The 19,218-nt window shown below is 31.3% G+C and overlaps 1 protein-coding gene across 2 annotated transcripts; it reads left to right on the top strand.

Annotated features, from left to right (window-relative positions):
• Positions 1-9,788: 9,788 nt before the first annotated feature.
• LOC129285796 (protein STICHEL-like 3) lies at positions 9,789-18,231 on the top strand. 2 transcript variants are annotated; one of them, XM_054921690.1, is made up of 8 exons: positions 9,789-10,015; positions 10,120-10,205; positions 10,296-12,708; positions 14,005-14,224; positions 14,584-15,132; positions 15,667-16,132; positions 16,737-16,800; positions 17,871-18,231. In XM_054921690.1, exons 3-8 carry the CDS (start codon positions 10,663-10,665, stop codon positions 17,961-17,963), a joined length of 3,438 nt encoding a protein of 1,145 aa, XP_054777665.1. In that variant the 5' UTR covers positions 9,789-10,015; positions 10,120-10,205; positions 10,296-10,662; the 3' UTR covers positions 17,964-18,231. The 2 variants fall into 2 exon arrangements, with proteins under 2 accessions (XP_054777665.1, XP_054777666.1); XM_054921691.1 differs by lacking the exon at positions 10,120-10,205 and having other exon boundaries at positions 9,789-10,046.
• The last annotated feature ends 987 nt before the right edge of the window (positions 18,232-19,218 follow it).

The following is a 19,218-nucleotide window of genomic DNA, read 5'->3' as shown; positions in this document are numbered from 1 at the left end:
TATGACATCCTTAACCTATGTATTGATTGTAGAATTGAGAATATAGACTAAACCGATTCACATTTCTAACTCTAATTGATTGGGTCATCAGCATGAACTCTGACCTCCTTCTCATCTATTGACGACATCCACAAGCTCTAGAATGTAACACTGTTTGGGTAATGGATCATTGGACATCAGAGCAAGACAAGTCACATCTTCATGGAGCTTCAATCCATCATTACCAAGGTATTCAGGCAAGGAAAAAAAAAAAGAAAAGAGCATAACCTAACAAGGGTGAATATGTAAATTAAAAAGAGCATATATCCTACATGAAAAAGTATTAAGCGACATATATCCTAACAAGGTTGTTTTTATTTTTAGTATTTTCCCCGAAAAACAACCTAGAGCCCTTTTCACGCCTTGTTTAAACTGTTTTGTGATATGTCAGTCATAACTTACATAACATACCACCGCTTTCAACTACACAACTTTTAAGGAAATCATTCTTAGCCCCACTCACCTTTGAACCCCGCATTACTTAATTATCATAACAAATAAATAAATAAATAAATAAATAAATAAATAAATATATATATATATATATATATAATATTAACATATGGTTTAAATAAGCTTTGGACATGTAAATAATGGTTGGGAGAGCTTTATCATTCTTGTTTTCTTTCTCGACTCCATTCAAGGTTCAATATAATATCTATATATATGCGGTGATTTGATATTTAAAAGCAAAAAAAAAATCATTTGATTGTTTATTTAGCGAAATTAATAAATGAATATAACATTAGATAAAAAAATATAATGAGCTCGAAATTATGTAAATTCCACGCATATTAATTCATATTTTCTTAAATTATTTGCCTACATGAGCATATCTCCCTTGGATTGTGAATCTTGTTTCCCATTACGGGAATCGTTATTAACAACCATGCTATTATGAATATTTTAACAATATTTTAGATATTTTTATTTAACATAACTTTATATTTTGGAACTTATGCTCGAGATTTTAAAATAAATTAATCTAGTTCTACCGACCAGTTGAACTAAATGCCATTGGTTAAGTTATTAATCTTTATTAGCAAGTCCGAGAAAATTTATAATAATTTTAATACTTTTGAAAATAATTACTATAATTATAAGGTTTATATCTATAATTTTTTTCATTCTAGGGTCCTTATATGTAATTTTTTTAATTTATTATACTGTACACAGGGAGGCAGGTGACATAAATGATAAAGAAGTTCGCAGTAGGCGATTATGATATGTCGTTTTGTTCAGTCCTTTCGTAATTACACGTGCCCAACCACAATTAATTGACTTTATATGCTTAGCTATTATATTTAAAATAGTACGAGCTAGTGGTGCATATTTTGTGTGATATGAATGATAAATTAAAATTCCACCTTAGCAAAGTTCACATCTTTGTGAATTATTTATGATGAAAATCACTGTCGAGGAATTTCTGCCAAACAAACACTAAACCATTTAAATACACCCAACAAGCAAAATCATTTTCTTTTTTGCTTTGACCAAAGCTGGTTGGATTGACTTTTAAACTATTTTCTTTGACAAAAGTTAACATGTCGAGTTAACTTTTAAAATATATTATTTTTACATTTTTAATTTATAAAATTATGTTAATTTATTCATAAATTCAGATTAAATTTAAACTCAATTAAATCAGCAAGTTAATTCTTTTAGTTTATCATTTTTATATTTTTAATTTGTAAAATCAGATCAATTTACTTATAAATGATGACTATATAAACTTTATTAAACTTATTAAATCCATCGATTTTTTACTAAATTAAGCAAGTTAGATATATTAATTTAAACTGAAAAAGAAAAAATAAAACTGCAATTCTTGATTTAAAGAAAAATAAAACTCAAAAAGAAAAAATTAATATTAATACAAAAGAAAATAAGAAATATCAAAACTTGGTTATCATATTTTGAAATTTTTATATTGAGTATGATTTTCTAGAACTGTAGACTGATTTAATTTCATTGATTTATATTTAAAGCATATTTAAATTAAATTATAATCATATTTTATATTTTAATTATTTAATTATATAGTTTTAAATTTTAATGGCTATTTATTAATAAAAGTAAACTTTTATGAATTTATAACCCAACTTTACATTCTCATCACGAATTTATTTAAACTTGCAAGTTTAATATAAACTATTTTATAACAAAAATATCACACTTGTTATTTGAGGAAATGATAATTAGGTTCAGAAAAGTGTAATTTAACAGCAGTCACATCTAAAAAAAATTATAAAAAAAAGCAGGATATATTAATTTAAATAGTTGAAAATATAATATGCTCAATTGTAAATTCCTGAGGATGATAGAACTAAATGCCAGATTTACAACTATATATGACTCAATATTTGCAATTCCTTTTAATAATTTTTTTAAAGACTTGGATCAATAAATTGATCTTTTGAGACATAAGTGCCATCTTTTCTTACTACCTTCTGCCAAACTGTAATTTTGAAAGAAAAAGCATGTCAATTCAAAAGGAAAAAAGAATCACATTAAAAGAGTTAATCTGAATTAGCTCAACAATTCTCAAAATTGACATGTTAAGATTAGGTCCTAGGTATATAATTGTACGAAACAAATAGTAAATTGCTTCATTTAAAGGATGGATAAGTTAATGTGTACAATCAATAGATTTAATTGTAAAAGTAAGTTATTATTTAACACGTCACTATTAATATGATTGAGACCAGCAAATCAACTGCTGTATAAAGACATTAATATAATATAAAATATTAAATTTATAACAAATTACGACTAATATTTCAACTTATGTGTAGCATACAATGTTAGGTTGTTCAAACATTCTAGATTTGAATTGAAATGGAAAGTCTCATGTTAAATCAAGTTAAGTTTCGTAATTAATTAATATATCATAAAATAAAGAAAATATTAATATGTAGGTCCTTTTAATTTTTCTCAATTTTAAATTAAGTCATTATAGTTTATTTTGTTTTAATTAAGCTTTTATAATTTAATCAATTAAATATGTTAATCTCTAAGGATTAAAATCCTTGCATTTTTTCTTTCAAAAAATGAAATCAAGAACTTTTATATTTTTATTAAAAGAGTATATAACTTTAGAATTAATCATATAATTTTTATAATTCAAAATTTATATAATTAACTTATGTTTTCTAAATAACTTTCATATATATAGAATTTTTATTAAAAAATCAATAAAAGTGTAAAAAATATATTAAATCAATTTTTCTATAAATTTTAAAAGTGTTTTTGTTTTGAAAAAAATTAATCATTCATTAATAATTTTAATCTGTAAGGACTAATATATTTAATTAATTAAACTATACAGGCTTAATTAAATTAAAATAAATTACAATGACTTAATTAAAAATTGAAGAAAACTAAAAAAATTACAAATTAATTTTTCCTAAAATAAAAGATTACATAAACTCGGGTTTTAAAGAGTTGAGATTGTAATTGAATTAAGATATGATATCTTCTACTCTTTATTATCCATTTTTTCTTAGCAGTTGTTCCTCATTTTTAACATACATGATCCATGACGGAGGTGCAAACATGAATTAGTACAAAAGGTCAAAGTTGAAGTCAAAACGTGACACATATATAAGAGCATGTGTTTAAATACAAACTCTAAACCCAGTACTTGGGGAGGGTACTTTGTGGCCTCTTGTTTGAGTCTTGCTTTAAAACTTTGAACTTTGAAACGTGAAGGCTTCCTTCTTAGTTCTTCCATCATTTAATTTTGTACCTTCTCAGTGCCATGGAATGTCTCTGCCTTCTTTCCCTTTATTTCCATTCTGCCTCTCTCTCTCTCTCTCTCTCTCAACCCCACAGCACATTTTTTTGGTTCTTGTCAAAGGTATTATCAAAGCACATAACACATTCTTTTTTAATTACAGATAATACTGCCAAATTCATATACAATAATCATCTTACTTCTTTTTTCCAATACAATTAAGGCAAATTCCTTATAATGTATAACTTATTTATAAAAACATTACTGTACGTTTACTAGAGTTTCAATTAATATTAATATATAGGATCAATGCCATACACTGAATAGGAGAGGAAGTCAGACTGAGACTCAACCTTGTGGTTGTGACTTGTGAATCAAAGGGTCCACTCTTTTTTTATTTTCAAGTTCAGAATTCTGATGGTCCCCAACAAAACAGTGGGCAAAAGAGGTTCCACGTGTCAGTTTCTAAATTTTGAACAGTTTAGCTTCCCACAAAATAATCACTCACTTTTTTTGCAATTATAAAAATCACTTTTAATTTATTTGCACTTCTAATAAGTTAGTTAATAATATTTTAAATTACGTATTTTTAATATGTTAATCATTATTTAATAGTTTGTTTCAATTTAAAAAATTTTATTATTTATACCCTTGATTGAAATTTTTTTAAGAAAAACATATTAATTATGTTTTGAAAACCAGATATGTCTGAAATATGTTGTGATTAGTGAAATTATTGTAAAGAAAATTCACACATCTTAAAATGTCATAGATATGCTCACCAAACATCTCCCTAAAATTAAATTCAAGCACTGATTGAGCTTAGTTGGCACATATTCGTAACGCTTAATTGTCATTAAGGCTATTTGGCAATGGGGAGTATTACTAAATTTTGAGTCAAATTAAAGAAAATTTTGTTGAGATTATGATTCAAATATAATTATTTGTAATTATTTTCATATATTATCTTAACATAAAATCTATCATGCCTCTTTATTATATTTATAATTGAGATTTTATGAGATATTATTTATTAGTAAATTTAATATTTTTAACTGATAAAAAACTGAATACATATTTAGTCCCTTTATCCTTATAGAGATGAGACAATTATTACAACCCCTAATTTCTACAATGATATTTTTTTTACTTGTTGCACATGATTTTTTGTCTCCCATATTAGAAATTTCTCCATTGATCTTTTATTATTTTCATCTAATTTCTCTATAATTTTTAATAAAAATAATTATAAAAATTTTGAAACATAATCTCAACAACTATGTCATCATGAGATATATTTTGGGAAAAATTATTCAGGGACCAAATTCATAAACTATTTATTTCTAAAGACAAAGTGTAAGTATTTAACACTCAGATTATGAAAATACATGAATATTTGTTCAAACATTCATGATTTAACACTAAAAATCCATAAAATAAATAGTACTATATTTTAAATTGTAATGGGTGGACAAGTCTGTGGAAGTTAGTCAAAAAGAGAATCAGAATCATGTTTGTCGGCTTCTGCAACTTCACTTCACTCCCATCCCTCTCCTCATCCGTCATCAGGTCAGCTCCTCTGCGATGCGTTTCAAATACACAACTCAACGATGCCGACATACATATACATACATAACAGCATAAAATCTATGACAAGTTTTTTTTTTTAATTCTTTTAAAAAGGCATACCACATTTATTTAGCATATTTACTATTTAACAACATTAATTATATCGCTCCTTACGAATAATGAGTCGTGCTATTGGGACTTCAGTACGATACATTATTATATCGGTTGTCAATTCTATATTTCATATTATTTTTAATTTATGTAATTCGATTTTTGTAGTTTAATTACTTCTGTTTGATAACATGTGCTCTTGTTATAAATTCAGTTCATTTTGACAAATTTATTTGAATTCATGTAAGGTTAGATCTAGATCTAGTGAGTGGCACAAATTTATTCATTCAACCACTATTCCAAGTGACACAATAAAAATAATTTCATTTAATTGAACAATTGTTAAAAATTTTGTCATATAATATCTAAAACAACAGCGTATATGAAAAGTGTTTTGGTTATGATAGTTGTTTTGAATTGTAAAAAAAAAATATATTTTTATAATTTTTAAATGTTGATAAAATTCAATAATTATAATTAAAATATTCATTAAGTGAAAATGAGTGGTCTTTCAATCCAAATACACATTATTTGTATGAATAACACAATTTTTAGGATCTAGATTCTGCAAGTCCCAAATCTTTTGACCATGTAGCTATTCACATTATAAATGAAAAATTTTATCAATTACTTAAAAAATTCATACTTAATTATAAATAAATGAAATAGTGAGATAAAAGAATAGTTTTATGATGATACATTTAAATTATTTTTCTACAGTTATGTGAATATGATATGCAATATAACAAATGTAAAATAGTGATGTTGTATTTTTTATATCTTGTGCCATCATGCTCCACAAGCATTCCGTTAAATCAACCATCTTTATAATATATATATATATATATATATATATTAGTGGATGGTAGAATTTGAAACACCCACCAAACTAGAATGCAAATTGTTGTCGTTTAAGTGTCATCAAGCAACGTGACGGCTATTATATATGAAGGGTTTAATTAAGATATTTTATGACCTGAACCTCAATATAATCGATCAATTAATTAATTAATGAGGAAAATGCAAATTTTGGTGCATTGACTTGGAGGCAGGCACGTGATCTCGAGCACATTAATTAAGAAGCATGCTTTTTATTTTTTTTTTTCATATTTTGCGGCCAATATAGGATCACACCATTATTAAAAATAGCAATAGTAACAAAGGATTTCTTGTAATATTGGGTAAAATGAAGTTAGATTTTTATATTGTTTTAAAAATATCAACCTATTTTTAACGTAGTTTCTTTCTTTAACGTCGGTCCTTGCATTAGTTGTGACTTGGCTTGGCGAGTATTCCTTTAATCTTACTTTTTTGAATTTATGTTCTGTTTATAAGATATATCTATAATTTATGCATTTATTTTTAGTCTTTTGCCCTATTAATACTAAAAAAAATTATTAAATATTAGAATATTTTGTTTTTAGAAGGGGTTTATATAAATAAAGTTAAAAACTCATTGCTATTAATGATAACGGTTACTGCTCAGTGCATTCAAAATATTGTCATTGGATTCAATCGTGTGTGCAGGTTAAATTAAATATTAAGTCATTCCACGCATCTGTCTCTCACTCAAGCAAGAACATTAAAATAAATAAATAAATATAATTTATAATGAAGGTTAAACGGGACGTGAGAAGTGACATGTGCAGAGAAAGCATCCTATGCACAACACGACGAGTGCTGGGAAAATTTACAATTAGGTGCCCATATTTTTTGTGAAGTGTTGGGAATGTACTTTTATAATATAGTAATTTCCTTGTCCCTAAATATAAATTTCAATATTGAAAAACACAACTTATGGATCTATCAAAATTCATGTATTATGTAAAAATTAGTTTTTTTTTTCATTGTTAATTTTATTTAATGTCACAATATTCTAAACTTCAACTGGCTGAAAACAAGTATTAATTATTTCAACAATATATGTATCTTAATTTATATTTAAATATTAAAGTAAACAAAAATTAAGATTTATATTTAAAGATGGATGAAGTATTCAATATATTGTTAATATGCCTAGATACAAGGATGTACTCCCTCCATTTTTGAATATAAGAAAAACTATTGTGTATCTCTTTAGTATCATTTATAAGTAAAATTATAAATTTTCAAAAGTATTTATCACATTTTTCTCAAGCTTACCACAGTCTATGATTGTTTTCACCAAAAAGATTTGTTTTATTAATTACATGGATACTTTAATTTAATTTTTTTAATTTTAAACATAATTATTATATTTAATTAATTTTCTTTGAATGTATTATTTTCTTTTATACGTGGCAAGTGAGGGAGTATATTAATTTATTCATTTATGTTATTTTAATTTGAAAAAATATGAATGACATCATGTAATAATTTGGGACAAATGATGAAGTGCCAGGGGTTGAATGGCCATCAATGCAGGTCAGCAAAGTTGAGCAGCTACCAAATAAATTCATGTGAAGGGATTGGCCAATTTGGAGATTACAGGTAACCATTACACATAGGCCTGACTTTTAAGAGCCAATATCTTTGTTTTAAATTTCATATCTCTATTTGAATTTGATAGCCATAGCCAACTCTTTCAGATAGTGAATGATGATTTTATAGAGTTAGCTAAAAGCACTGGTTCTATCCCATGATCACAAAACAATGTGCACACTCAATCTGATTTAATTTATAAGATACTTTTAATTATATTTAATATGCTAATAAAATAGTTATTTTTATTTTTATAAAGGATGACACATCTTTTTCTTTTTTGCTTTTAATTCTTTTGTTATGAAGAGTGAGAAAAAATATTTAATTAGACTATATTTCTTGTACTCACATTAATTAATATATGAATAATTTTTTAAAAATAACTATGAAAGTACTAAATCCCTACATTTTGAATCAATTTATTTGAAAAAAAATGTATGTCCACATTTTTAATTCCATTTATGTCCGCATTTTAATAGTTTATTAGTTTTATCTTTTATCTTTAGTTTCCTTCAATTTTTTTATTTTATTTTTTTGGATACAAATCTACAGTAAAAACCATGTGAGGGTTGTAGAAGTCAAGTCATACTAAAATTTAAGATGATCCTGCAATCTATAGGTGATTCATTATAAATAATGATATTGGAATTGTCATGAATAATTTAGCATCTGAATATATTAACGTATTTGTTTGCTTATTTAAATACATGATCAAAGGTGACTTCAATTTTTTTTATTTTCCCATGTGTGTTCTCCCATTAAAAGTTGCTTCTCCCAACATATTTTTGAATATCGGTGTGTCATATTATGAGGGATTAATTCTTTTGCTAAACACAACTCTTGTTAATTCAATTTACTTCAATTTTTCCTCTTAATATCTATTTCAACACGTGACATGTAGGAGAACTATAAACCTCAACTCCAACATGAAACGTGAATATTCTTGTATTCTTGCTTATCTCTCCATTTTTTATTGAGTTTTTTTTTTTCATAGATTTCTTTTTTTCTTTTATTAAAAAAGAATTTAAAATTTTAACATCCACTCACACCTCCCTCATCTTTATTATCTTAGCTTCTCTTTGATAACTTTTCAAAAAGATATACTTTCTTCATTTAAAGATATGAGATATTTTTGAGAGATTAAATGTTTAAAAATATTTTTAATCTTTTAAAATATAATCATTATCTTTGTTTAAAAAATAATTTTATTAAATAAATTATTTTATATTTATTTTAGGGTAAACATCATGTTAAATAAAGATAAATATAAAAAAATAATGTTTATTTAAAAATAAGTAATTACTTTTATTAAAAAGTGATATTTAAATAAAAATACTTTATATTTTTTAATAAAAAAAATGAGATTTCAGATTTTCCTGTTTCGAGCATTATAATATATTAAAATTTAAATTAGTCAGCAATATCCAGCATGACACAACATATTTGTTGATTGAAAAGATATATTTCATGTTTTGGCTACCTAATTTTGCAACCAGCTTTACTATTAGGTTTCAAATTCTAAGGACAATTGTTAAATACAATCAAATTCCTAAAGTCCAAATGGGAAAAAACTCAAAAAGTCTACTCCAACACGAAGCATTAGGAAAAAATGTCCCAATCTTTAACAAACACAACCCTGTAAATTTCAACGGAAAGGTACCATCGGACTATTTCAATTCAAATTATCAAAAATTTCAAATCTTTTCTCAGTCCACAGTAAAAAAATTCAATTTTTTTCCCTCAAAGAAAAGGTTATAAAACGCTAATATAAATTATTTCAATATTTGCATGCTCTTAGAAACGGACACACCGCTTTATTGGCTGTGTGTTACTGTCCTGTGTTCCCAGAATTGTGTCTGAGTCTGTCTACAACGGATCTTACCACCCATACATACCATACCATTCAACCCCACTTCTCTCTCTTTCTCTCTCTTCCACACTGTATGCTCTCTGCTCTGCTCTGCCTCTTTGTTGCTAAGCTAAGCTCCATTTTTTCTCTCTCTTCAAGCTACGGGTTGGAATATCGTTTTCTTTCGAAAGAAACCCTCGTGAAGTGCATGTGAAGCTCGCTGAGAGATCTGGAATTTAATGATCGAAACGGTTCGCCTCGCTTCCTTTTTTTCTGATTCAGGTGATTCTGGTGTTACTCTTCTACTTTTACCCATCCTCTCTCTTTCTGTCTCTCTCTTCTCACCCTTTTCCAGATGTTACATCATGCTCTTTTTGCCTCTGCCTCATTGATTCGCTCCCATTTGCTTAACCATGTGATTCTTTTTGATAGAGCTTCAAGGTAATGGCTTCTTTGCTTCTGTTTTGCTCTGCTTGCATGATTAGTCTCACGAGCTCACGTTGGCTTTTCTGCTTCTGTGTTTTTGTGCAGTTGAGCTTAAATGTTGCTTTCTTAATTCGATGGGGTCTTTGAAATACCGGGATTCTACTTTCGTATGTGCAGTAGCTGGCGGGAAGTTTGGGAGATTGGTGGTTCGTTTTGAAATGTATTTTGCGATTGGGAAAACTGGCGATAATTGACTATGAGGGTCGCTGTTTTCCATTTTTGTGGAGGACCATCATACGCGTTGATTTTTTGGCATTATTATGGCGTTCCGGGGTTATTAATTGGATGAGTTTTTTGTACTGTCATAATTGCGAAAATTCGGTACAAATTAGAGGCAAAAAATGCGATATTTTCTGATTAGTTTACTTGATTTAGAAAATATTCTGTCGTCAGACTTGTTAATGTGCTGATCATGACAAGGGCTGTGCGCAGTAGGATACTCAAGGATGCGAATGGTGATATCAGTGATCATCTACGCAACCACATCCATTTAACAAATTGCATTCACTTGAAGAACCATATGCACAAGAACAGCCCCATTCTTGCTGATAGGTCGCTTATGAGGGACCTTGTTGTGCTGCAGAGGTCACGCTCTCTGAGAGACCCTTCAGCAAGTCCTCCTTCATGGCATTCTCCTTCCATAATTGAGGTTCTTTCCAAAGAGGGAAGAAGGTCTGTAGGAATTGAACGTCGGAAAGAAGGAAGGCAATTGTCTGGAACCTCACCACCTGTGGTAAGTTTAGGTCTGTCAAAAGTTGCCCCAGGTGAGGAGAGCCGGGGCAATGATGGAGGGTCAGCAAGTAGAGACCGCAGTAGCAGGAGTGGAATTGGGGATGGGCGGAAAGTTGGAAGAGAAGAGTCTGGTCGGAAGAGTGACAGGCCTGATTATATGGGTCTTAGTGAAGAGCAACTTCACAGTCGACTTGGCAAAGATTTGGTTGAAGATGTTGTTTCAAGGCATTCTGAATCTAAAGAGAGAAAGAGCAAACAAAGGGGGAAGCATGTTCGAGATGTTCAGGTTAAGACCCTTTCTGAGCAACTGAATGATGTTCCACAGGAAAGTGATGATTTGGCATATTCAAACAATAATGTTCATGGAAGGTTTCCTAGGCAGCAGAAAATTATTGAGGCACCAGAAACCAGCACACGTGGTCATGGAAACGGAGTGAATAGGGGTAAAAGGCGTAAATTTCGAAGTGCAAGAAGAGCTCGGGCTTCTGTGGCATCTAAAGATGCTGGAGCTGAGAATGAACTGTCTGTTGCTTCTAACTCATTTGCCCATGGTTCAGCCCTCCATAAATATCACTTGGAAGAGGAAGATGAGTATGCAGAAGATAATGTCACCAGGGCACCCAAAAATGGGTGTGGTATTCCTTGGAATTGGTCTAGAATTCATCACAGGGGTAAAACAATCCTTGACATGGCTGGAAGAAGTTTATCTTGCGGTTTATCTGACTCAAGATTAAAGAAAGGGGCATTGGATGCTGATGGAAGAAATATTTCTGACATGCCCATAGCATCTGACCAATCAAGCTCATTTACCAGGTCTGATGGAGAGGCACTACCGCTACTAGTTGAGGCATCAGGATCTCAGGGAAGTACTGAGAATGGTTGTTGGGGGCATGACTATTCTGGGGAGCTTGGTATTTTTGCTGATAATTTATTGAAGCGTGACATTGATTCTGACCTTGCTTCTGAAGCTAGATCTGGGGATCAGCATAAGATGAGAGGGAATCGCCATGGCAGGCATCAGAGCTTAACACAAAAATATCTGCCGCGAACCTTCAGAGATTTGGTTGGGCAGAATTTGGTGGCACAAGCTCTTTCAAATGCAGTCATGAGAAGAAAAATTGGATTTCTGTATGTGTTTTATGGACCCCATGGCACTGGAAAAACTTCCTGTGCTCGGATATTTGCCAGAGCTTTAAATTGTCATTCTTCTGAACACCCGAAACCATGTGGCTTCTGCAATTCTTGCACAGCACATGATATGGGCAAGAGCAGAAATATAAGGGAAGTTGGCCCAGTCAGTAATTTTGACTTTGAGAGTATCATGGATCTACTTGACAACATGATTGTTTCCCAGCTTGCTTCACAATACAGAGTATTCATTTTTGATGATTGTGATACTCTGTCAACTGAATGCTGGAGTGCCATATCAAAGGTCATTGATCGAGCTCCTAGACGTGTGGTTTTTATACTTGTTAGTTCGACTCTTGATGGATTGCCTCACATAATCATGTCCAGGTGTCAGAAATTTTTCTTCCCAAAGCTGAAGGATTCAGACATTATGTATACATTACAGAGGATTGCAACCAAAGAGGGTCTAGAAATTGATAGGGATGCCTTGAAACTTATTGTATCAAGATCAGATGGATCATTAAGAGATGCTGAGATGACCCTCGAACAACTTAGCTTGCTTGGGCGGAAAATATCAGTTCCTCTTGTCCAGGAATTAGTAAGTTTTTTTACCAGCAGAGTATTTTTGCCTTTCTGTTCTTAAAGCCTCTTACATGCCTTTGCTTATTTTTTGTACACATTCAAGATAATTTTTTCTTGGTACTGCATATCTATGTCAAATTGGTACTCCTCAGGCTTGTGGAACTTAAATTGCATTGTGGTAAGCTGTAGGTTTGCCTTAATTTGCAACTAAAATACCCTGATTTGTTTACATTGTTAGTTTAAGTGGTACTTACGAGTTTAGGACTTGCTAACCATTTCAAGCCATGCATTTTCAAGAGCCGAATAGGTGTTTCACATGGGAAATTTTATTTATCTATTTTTGGGCATTCACATCACTTTTTGACTGCAATATGCTTGTACCACCATGACTAGACCTTTATTTTTAATTAGAAGAAATGCATTAAATATAAGACTTGACTAGCAAATTCATGATGGGCCTGACTAGAACCTTTACAATATTCAATCAGACTCAATTCCAGCACATTTTCAAGCCTAAAATGCCTGTTTTTTTTATCTATTATTATTAATCCTCTTTTATGTTGATACCTACGTCTGTGGTCTTGTTTTAATGTCCAGCATTCTCCAGAGTTGTTGGATTTTGCTTATCTTCATCTTGATATATAAGATAAAATTGTAGGCTCTGATCTGAGTGCTAGCTCCAGGCATTTTATTCAATTCACTTTATGGAGATCTTTCTTCATAGATTCAATCTCATCTCTTTTGACATTTGACATGGGTGTCTTTTGATAATTACTCATTTGATAAAATTGTTAGGTGTTTGATGATGGGGCAAAATAATGACGAGAATAATGTATAAACTTTGCTGTTAGGAGTTTTAAATTCACTTGTACGTATAATATATCAAACTTTGTAACCAAGTAATTAAGAGACTTCCTATTTTGTTTACTTTGGCTCAGTGACATGCTCTAAGATTCATGTATTCTTGGGAACTTTTCCTCTGTCTGGCTTTTGGATCTTTTGCAATCTCAAATTAACCTTTGAGACAATTAAGAATTTGAATGGTAATTTATTGTATGGCACCTGGACTAGGCTGGTTTGTCAAGGCACAAAATGTTACTTTTAACACGCCCTTGTACTTCCATCCTTCTTTCTTTGTCATTGACTACTTTTATCCAGTGTATTCTGTCACTGGTTATATTTTAAACTGTTGTACTAATTGTTATGTATGTTTTGATCTACTCTGATTGTACCATTCTGTCAGTGATTATATTGTTAACTGTTGTGATTATTCTTATGTATAATTTGATCTAAAGTTAAATCCATTCTTCAGGTTGGGCTTATATCTGATGAGAAATTGGTTGATCTGCTTGATTTGGCACTATCCGCAGACACAGTTAACACTGTGAAGAATTTGAGGGTGATAATGGAAACTGGTGTTGAGCCGTTAGCCTTAATGTCACAGCTTGCTACTGTAATTACTGACATACTTGCTGGGACTTATGATTTCACAAGGGAAAGGAGGAGAAGGAAGTTTTTCCGTAGACATCCATGTAAGTAAACATAATTTTCTAAGTTTTCAATTTATTGTAAACTGTGATAGATATCACGTTGCTTCTCAGAATGGGCAAGTTAATTTTTCAGTGCCTTATTATTGTCATTTTCCATCCTTCTTTCTGTGTCATTGGCGATCCTCCTGAAAAATGCCTAGCCTTGATACTTTTTTGGGTAACAACTACATATTTTTGGATCTAAGTATTGTTGGATCTCAAATGGGAGTAATTCTCTTAGCATGCCTTACTTGAAACTTTACACTTGTAGGGCTTTGAGTGTCTTGTTTGGTTTCGCAGTGTTGAATTTGTCTTTGCTATCATTATTCTTCACAATTTAGTGATGCTAATTTCTGTCTCAGTATTGAAAGAAGACATGGAAAAGCTACGCCAAGCTTTGAAAACTTTATCTGAGGCTGAGAAGCAGTTGAGGATGTCCAATGACAAACTAACCTGGCTAACAGCTGCGTTGCTTCAACTTGCTCCTGACCAGCAATATATGCTGCCTACATCATCTGATAATAGTTTCCATCATAGTCCCTTGCCCCTACATAATGCAGATGGGAGAGAAGCAGCCCGGAGAACAAGTACTAGTGTTGAAATTCCTCGCAAAGAGAGGCGTTTATCAATGGATTCTAGAACAGAGAATATACATGCTGGTACTTCAGCTGATGGTGCGGCAAAGGGTCTTAGTTCAGATAATAAAAGACTTGCTGTGGCTGGTTTTGTTGCTCAACAGACGTCTTCACATGTTACTGATATGATTAGAATGAATGACAGACAGACTCTGGGTAAAAACCGGAAAGGAATTGAAGAGATATGGTTAGAGGTGCTTGACAGAATTCAGGTTAATGGTCTAAAAGAGTTTTTATATAGAGAAGGGAAGCTGGTCTCTGTTAGTTTTGGTGCAGGTAACTGCTCAATCTATATCTTTCCTGTCTACCACTGCAATAAGTTATTCATCACTGTAATATAAACCTTCCTCCCCCAACCAAAAATTTTGTTATCAATGTTAAAAGAATGTGTAAATGTTTCAAATAAGCCTATCAGATTGAGGAAATTTGGAGGACAGCTAATCTGCAAATTCAAACTAAATGTAGCAGTATTGATGAAAAGGGGCCTTTTATTTTTCTGCATTGGAATTTCACTTCTAGTAGGAAGAAGGTCACGCACAACCTTAGCTTTATCTTCGGGCTTCAGTGTTCAACATAAAGTTGTAGTTCGTTATTACTCCTCTTTAATGCTTAACTTTTCATTTGCTATTACAAGTGGAGTTTTGACTGCGTTGTTGTGTGAAATGTGCTATACCAACTTCTGTATCCTGAGTAATTAGTAAAAGGCATTACTAATTTCTTTTCTAATTTGTTGATTGTTGTTGTAAAATTTTTGTTTCCGTCATGAAGTTTACGGTTTTATCTAATTCAGAGCGTTGCTTTATTTTACAGCTCCAACTGTGCGGCTAATGACTAGTTCCCAACAGACCAAATCTACTACCGAGAAGTTCCGGGGGCATATTTTACAGGCACTTGAATCTGTCCTTGGATCTTCCATAACGTTAGAAATTAGATGCGAATCACATAGAGATGCAGGATCAGGGTCTCAACTCCCTCTTGTACTGCCTTCCACTAAAGATGGTTCTGTGGAAAAGAAAATGAGTGAGATTGTAGAAGAAGCAGTTTCTCCGAAGGACCACAAGAATAATGAGCAGAAAGCTGATCTGAACAAAAAACCAGTTGTGACCTCACATTTAGAAAGAAGGAAGCTTAGGGAACAAGGTCAGAGCCGAAGCATTGTGAAAAGTAAGGTATCTCTTGCTCATGTAATCCAGCAGGCAGAGGGACATACACAGCGAAGTGGGTGGTCAAAACGTAAAGCAGTTTCCATTGCTGAAAAGCTTGAACAAGAGAATCTGTACGTATTGTCTTTCTATCCTTTTCTCTTATAACTGGTACTGTATCTTATAGCTAGTTGTAGAATAAAAGAGTGTTCGTAGATAGAGATTTTAGGATAATAGGAGGATAGAATTGGAGGTCTCAAAATGCCTATCATGTCTCCAGATTTTACCTGGACATGGGTCATTAGTAAGGAGTATTATGCTGCTGGAGAAAAAGGTTTTTTTTTTTCCCCCATTGCATTGGGAGTTGGCTTTAGTAGCAAAAGGTCTGAGGAAGTGAGGATATCTTGACCATAAAACCCAAAATAAAACATCTCACACATGCGGATGAATCGGAGTTTCTGGAGGTGATAAATTTTGAATCCAATTAAGGAAGAGTGAATTAAAAAAAGGAATGAATCAATGCAGAAGGATACAAGCTGAGAGTTGTTAGCATGCGCTATCATATAATTAAGTTAGATCATGGTTATTCTTTCTCCATTATTACACAAAAGGATGGGATGAAAATTGTAGATGATAATATTTTGGTATGTTCAGCTATGGATGCTAACCTGCTTAGGCACAAGGCATGGTTATGGCTATATTTGAACTACAAGAGTTTTGAAATCATTGAATTTTCAGGAGACTGGAGCCTAGATCAAGGAGCTTACTATGCTGGAAAGCATCACGAGTAACCCGGCGGAAGGTATTTTTATGATCCCTAAATTCACCATTGGATCTCTAAAATGCTATGTTAAGAATATTTCTAGTTTTCATTCATACTCAAAATTGAAGTAATCAATTTTTCTCTTCAATGCGCCTTGTTACCTGTTATGTTATGTTCTGTGCTGAACCAGCATCAGAAGAGGCATGATACAGAACTGTACTTTTGCTAGAGCATATATCACTGGCATCTTCTAGGAAGTGCAGTATCTCGTTCCTATATGTTTGGAGGTCTAGGCTTTTAGAGCTCCTGGGTAACTGTTAGTAATACCGCTTTGAATATTAGTTTATAGAAGTTCACTGACTTCACTTCTCTTAATAAATATGATGCTCAACTGTTTCGCCTTCATATCAGTTTGCCAGTGAACTAGAGTAAATAGGGAAAAGTTTTATCCTACTAAATGAGGTACATAGATGCTATTGTGCTTTGTCAGCGGCTAACTCTTCAAAGATATCATTTACCAAGAAATTTCCTTTGATAATTTTGAGTGTCCTTCTTGGCTTCCCTCTACCCTTGTTCATTAGGCTAAAGACTGTCTACTCAACTTTCATCACCGGATAAATTAAAAAAAAAAGTAGGTTGCACCGACTTCCTTGCAGTTTTTCTTTTCTTTTTCCTTTTTTTAAATTACGTTGATCTTTTTAATTTAAAAACTTATGGTTACCTTCCTTGAAAACAAAGAAGAAATTATGCAGACCTTCTGAGTTTTGTTAAAATTGCGTATTATCACTGGACTATTTTCAAAGGCCTGTGCAAGTTAAAAATGGAAGAGATGCATTTGTAATTCAAGGGGGTTTGTGCAATCTGCTTCCTGTTTCATGGAAGATTTGTGATTTGCTCTATTGTTTAGAAAGTTTCTGTAGGTTTTGGAATGTAGGGTTTAGGGTTTACTCATTCTGTTATTGTTTGGACACGCTGCTGGGCTGATAATCCATTTATGCATCCAAATTAAAAGTAGAAGTGCCAATTTAAATTGTTCTATTTATAATGTTTTTATTCTATCTTTTAATTTATGAGGATATTATTGCTGATGTATTGAAATGCATTTGCAGCTCTCACGTTTGAAAGTCAGAACCAGAAAACCTCATGCATTGCTGAATCTGGTTTCATGTGGAAAATGTCTCACTTCCAAATCGCCAAGGTAGTTTAGTTCTTAGGAAGCTTCAATTTCAAGGGTTCATTCACGAGAGCCATTTGTATTGTCTGTAATGTAATCTGTATTTAGGCTTTTTCCTGATGTTTGATAGGTTCAATTTTTACAGGTCAAGCCTCTTTCTTTATTTATTTAATCAAATAAGAGTTCGAGATTGTATATCTGACTAATGAAATGTAGGAAAGTAGTCAATTCCAATTCAGTGATATCATATGTTTTCCCTTCTTAGCAGCAATAAAATTTCTGGTGGTTTCAAATTCTGTTTCGAGTATATGTTTGAGATGAGAAATCAAGTGTAATAAATGGCTTTTTCATTGAAGCTGACTCTTGAAAATTTGGGCTTTAGTAAACTTTTTTATCTTTTACATTTAAAGTAATTTGTGCACCTCTTCCAAATAGTTTCTAAACTGGAAAATTGCATATTCAAAAGTAATTCCTATAAAAATGAAGCATATTTGATGCAAAATACAAAAGGGTGCACATGGGTTGGGTTACACCCTAGCACGAGGCTTAGCTTGATATGCATGCTTGGGCATTGGGTTGTTCGAAAGTTCGGATTGAGTTATGGCTTGATGCCTAAAAATTATTTATTATTTATTCAAAAGTAATAATTTTTTAAATTTTATATAATTAATAATTATTTATTATTTTTATATGATAAAAAGTAAAAAAAAAATTTCACATATTTAAAAAGATTAGAAAAATTGAAATCACAAATAACACACACATATATCTCTGAAAAATGGTAGAAAATCGCAATATTTGTAAGACAAATAATAGCAGAGCACATATCATATTTTACGCAAATACACATAACTCAACCCACTTTAATTACAAGTATTTATCAATGCCTAAGTACAGATGTTATGGTGTTTTATTTGTCATTACATCCTGAAATACACATTTGTGAGGAAATCAAAGATACAAAGTGTAAATCTGACCCAAACAATTTTTTTGGGTAGTAAAAGGATTAAAATCAATAAAAAAAAAAGGATTACAATCAAAATATCATTTAAAAACAACTAACAAGGATCAGATCTAATAAAAAGAGTTTGTCTTTCACAATGTGTCTAACCAAGCATTAAATGTGTGTTTTATGTATGCTCATAGACTCCAAAGACCTCTGTGTCTGAGTTAAATTTCTCATGCTCCTCTATGAGTTTTTGTTTATGGTCTGCCTTTAAAGTTCTTATTGCTTAGAGTTCCAAGTTTGGTGTAATTTAGATGAGCCATTGATTTTCTTAAGG

This window comes from Prosopis cineraria, unplaced genomic scaffold (genome assembly GCF_029017545.1).
Source record: "Prosopis cineraria cultivar Desert tree isolate PC_DT_omini unplaced genomic scaffold, ASM2901754v1 PC11, whole genome shotgun sequence".
Classification (NCBI taxonomy): Eukaryota; Viridiplantae; Streptophyta; class Magnoliopsida; order Fabales; family Fabaceae; genus Prosopis; species Prosopis cineraria.
Note: the sequence above shows the minus strand (reverse complement) of the source record. Positions and strands in the feature narration are given on the sequence as shown.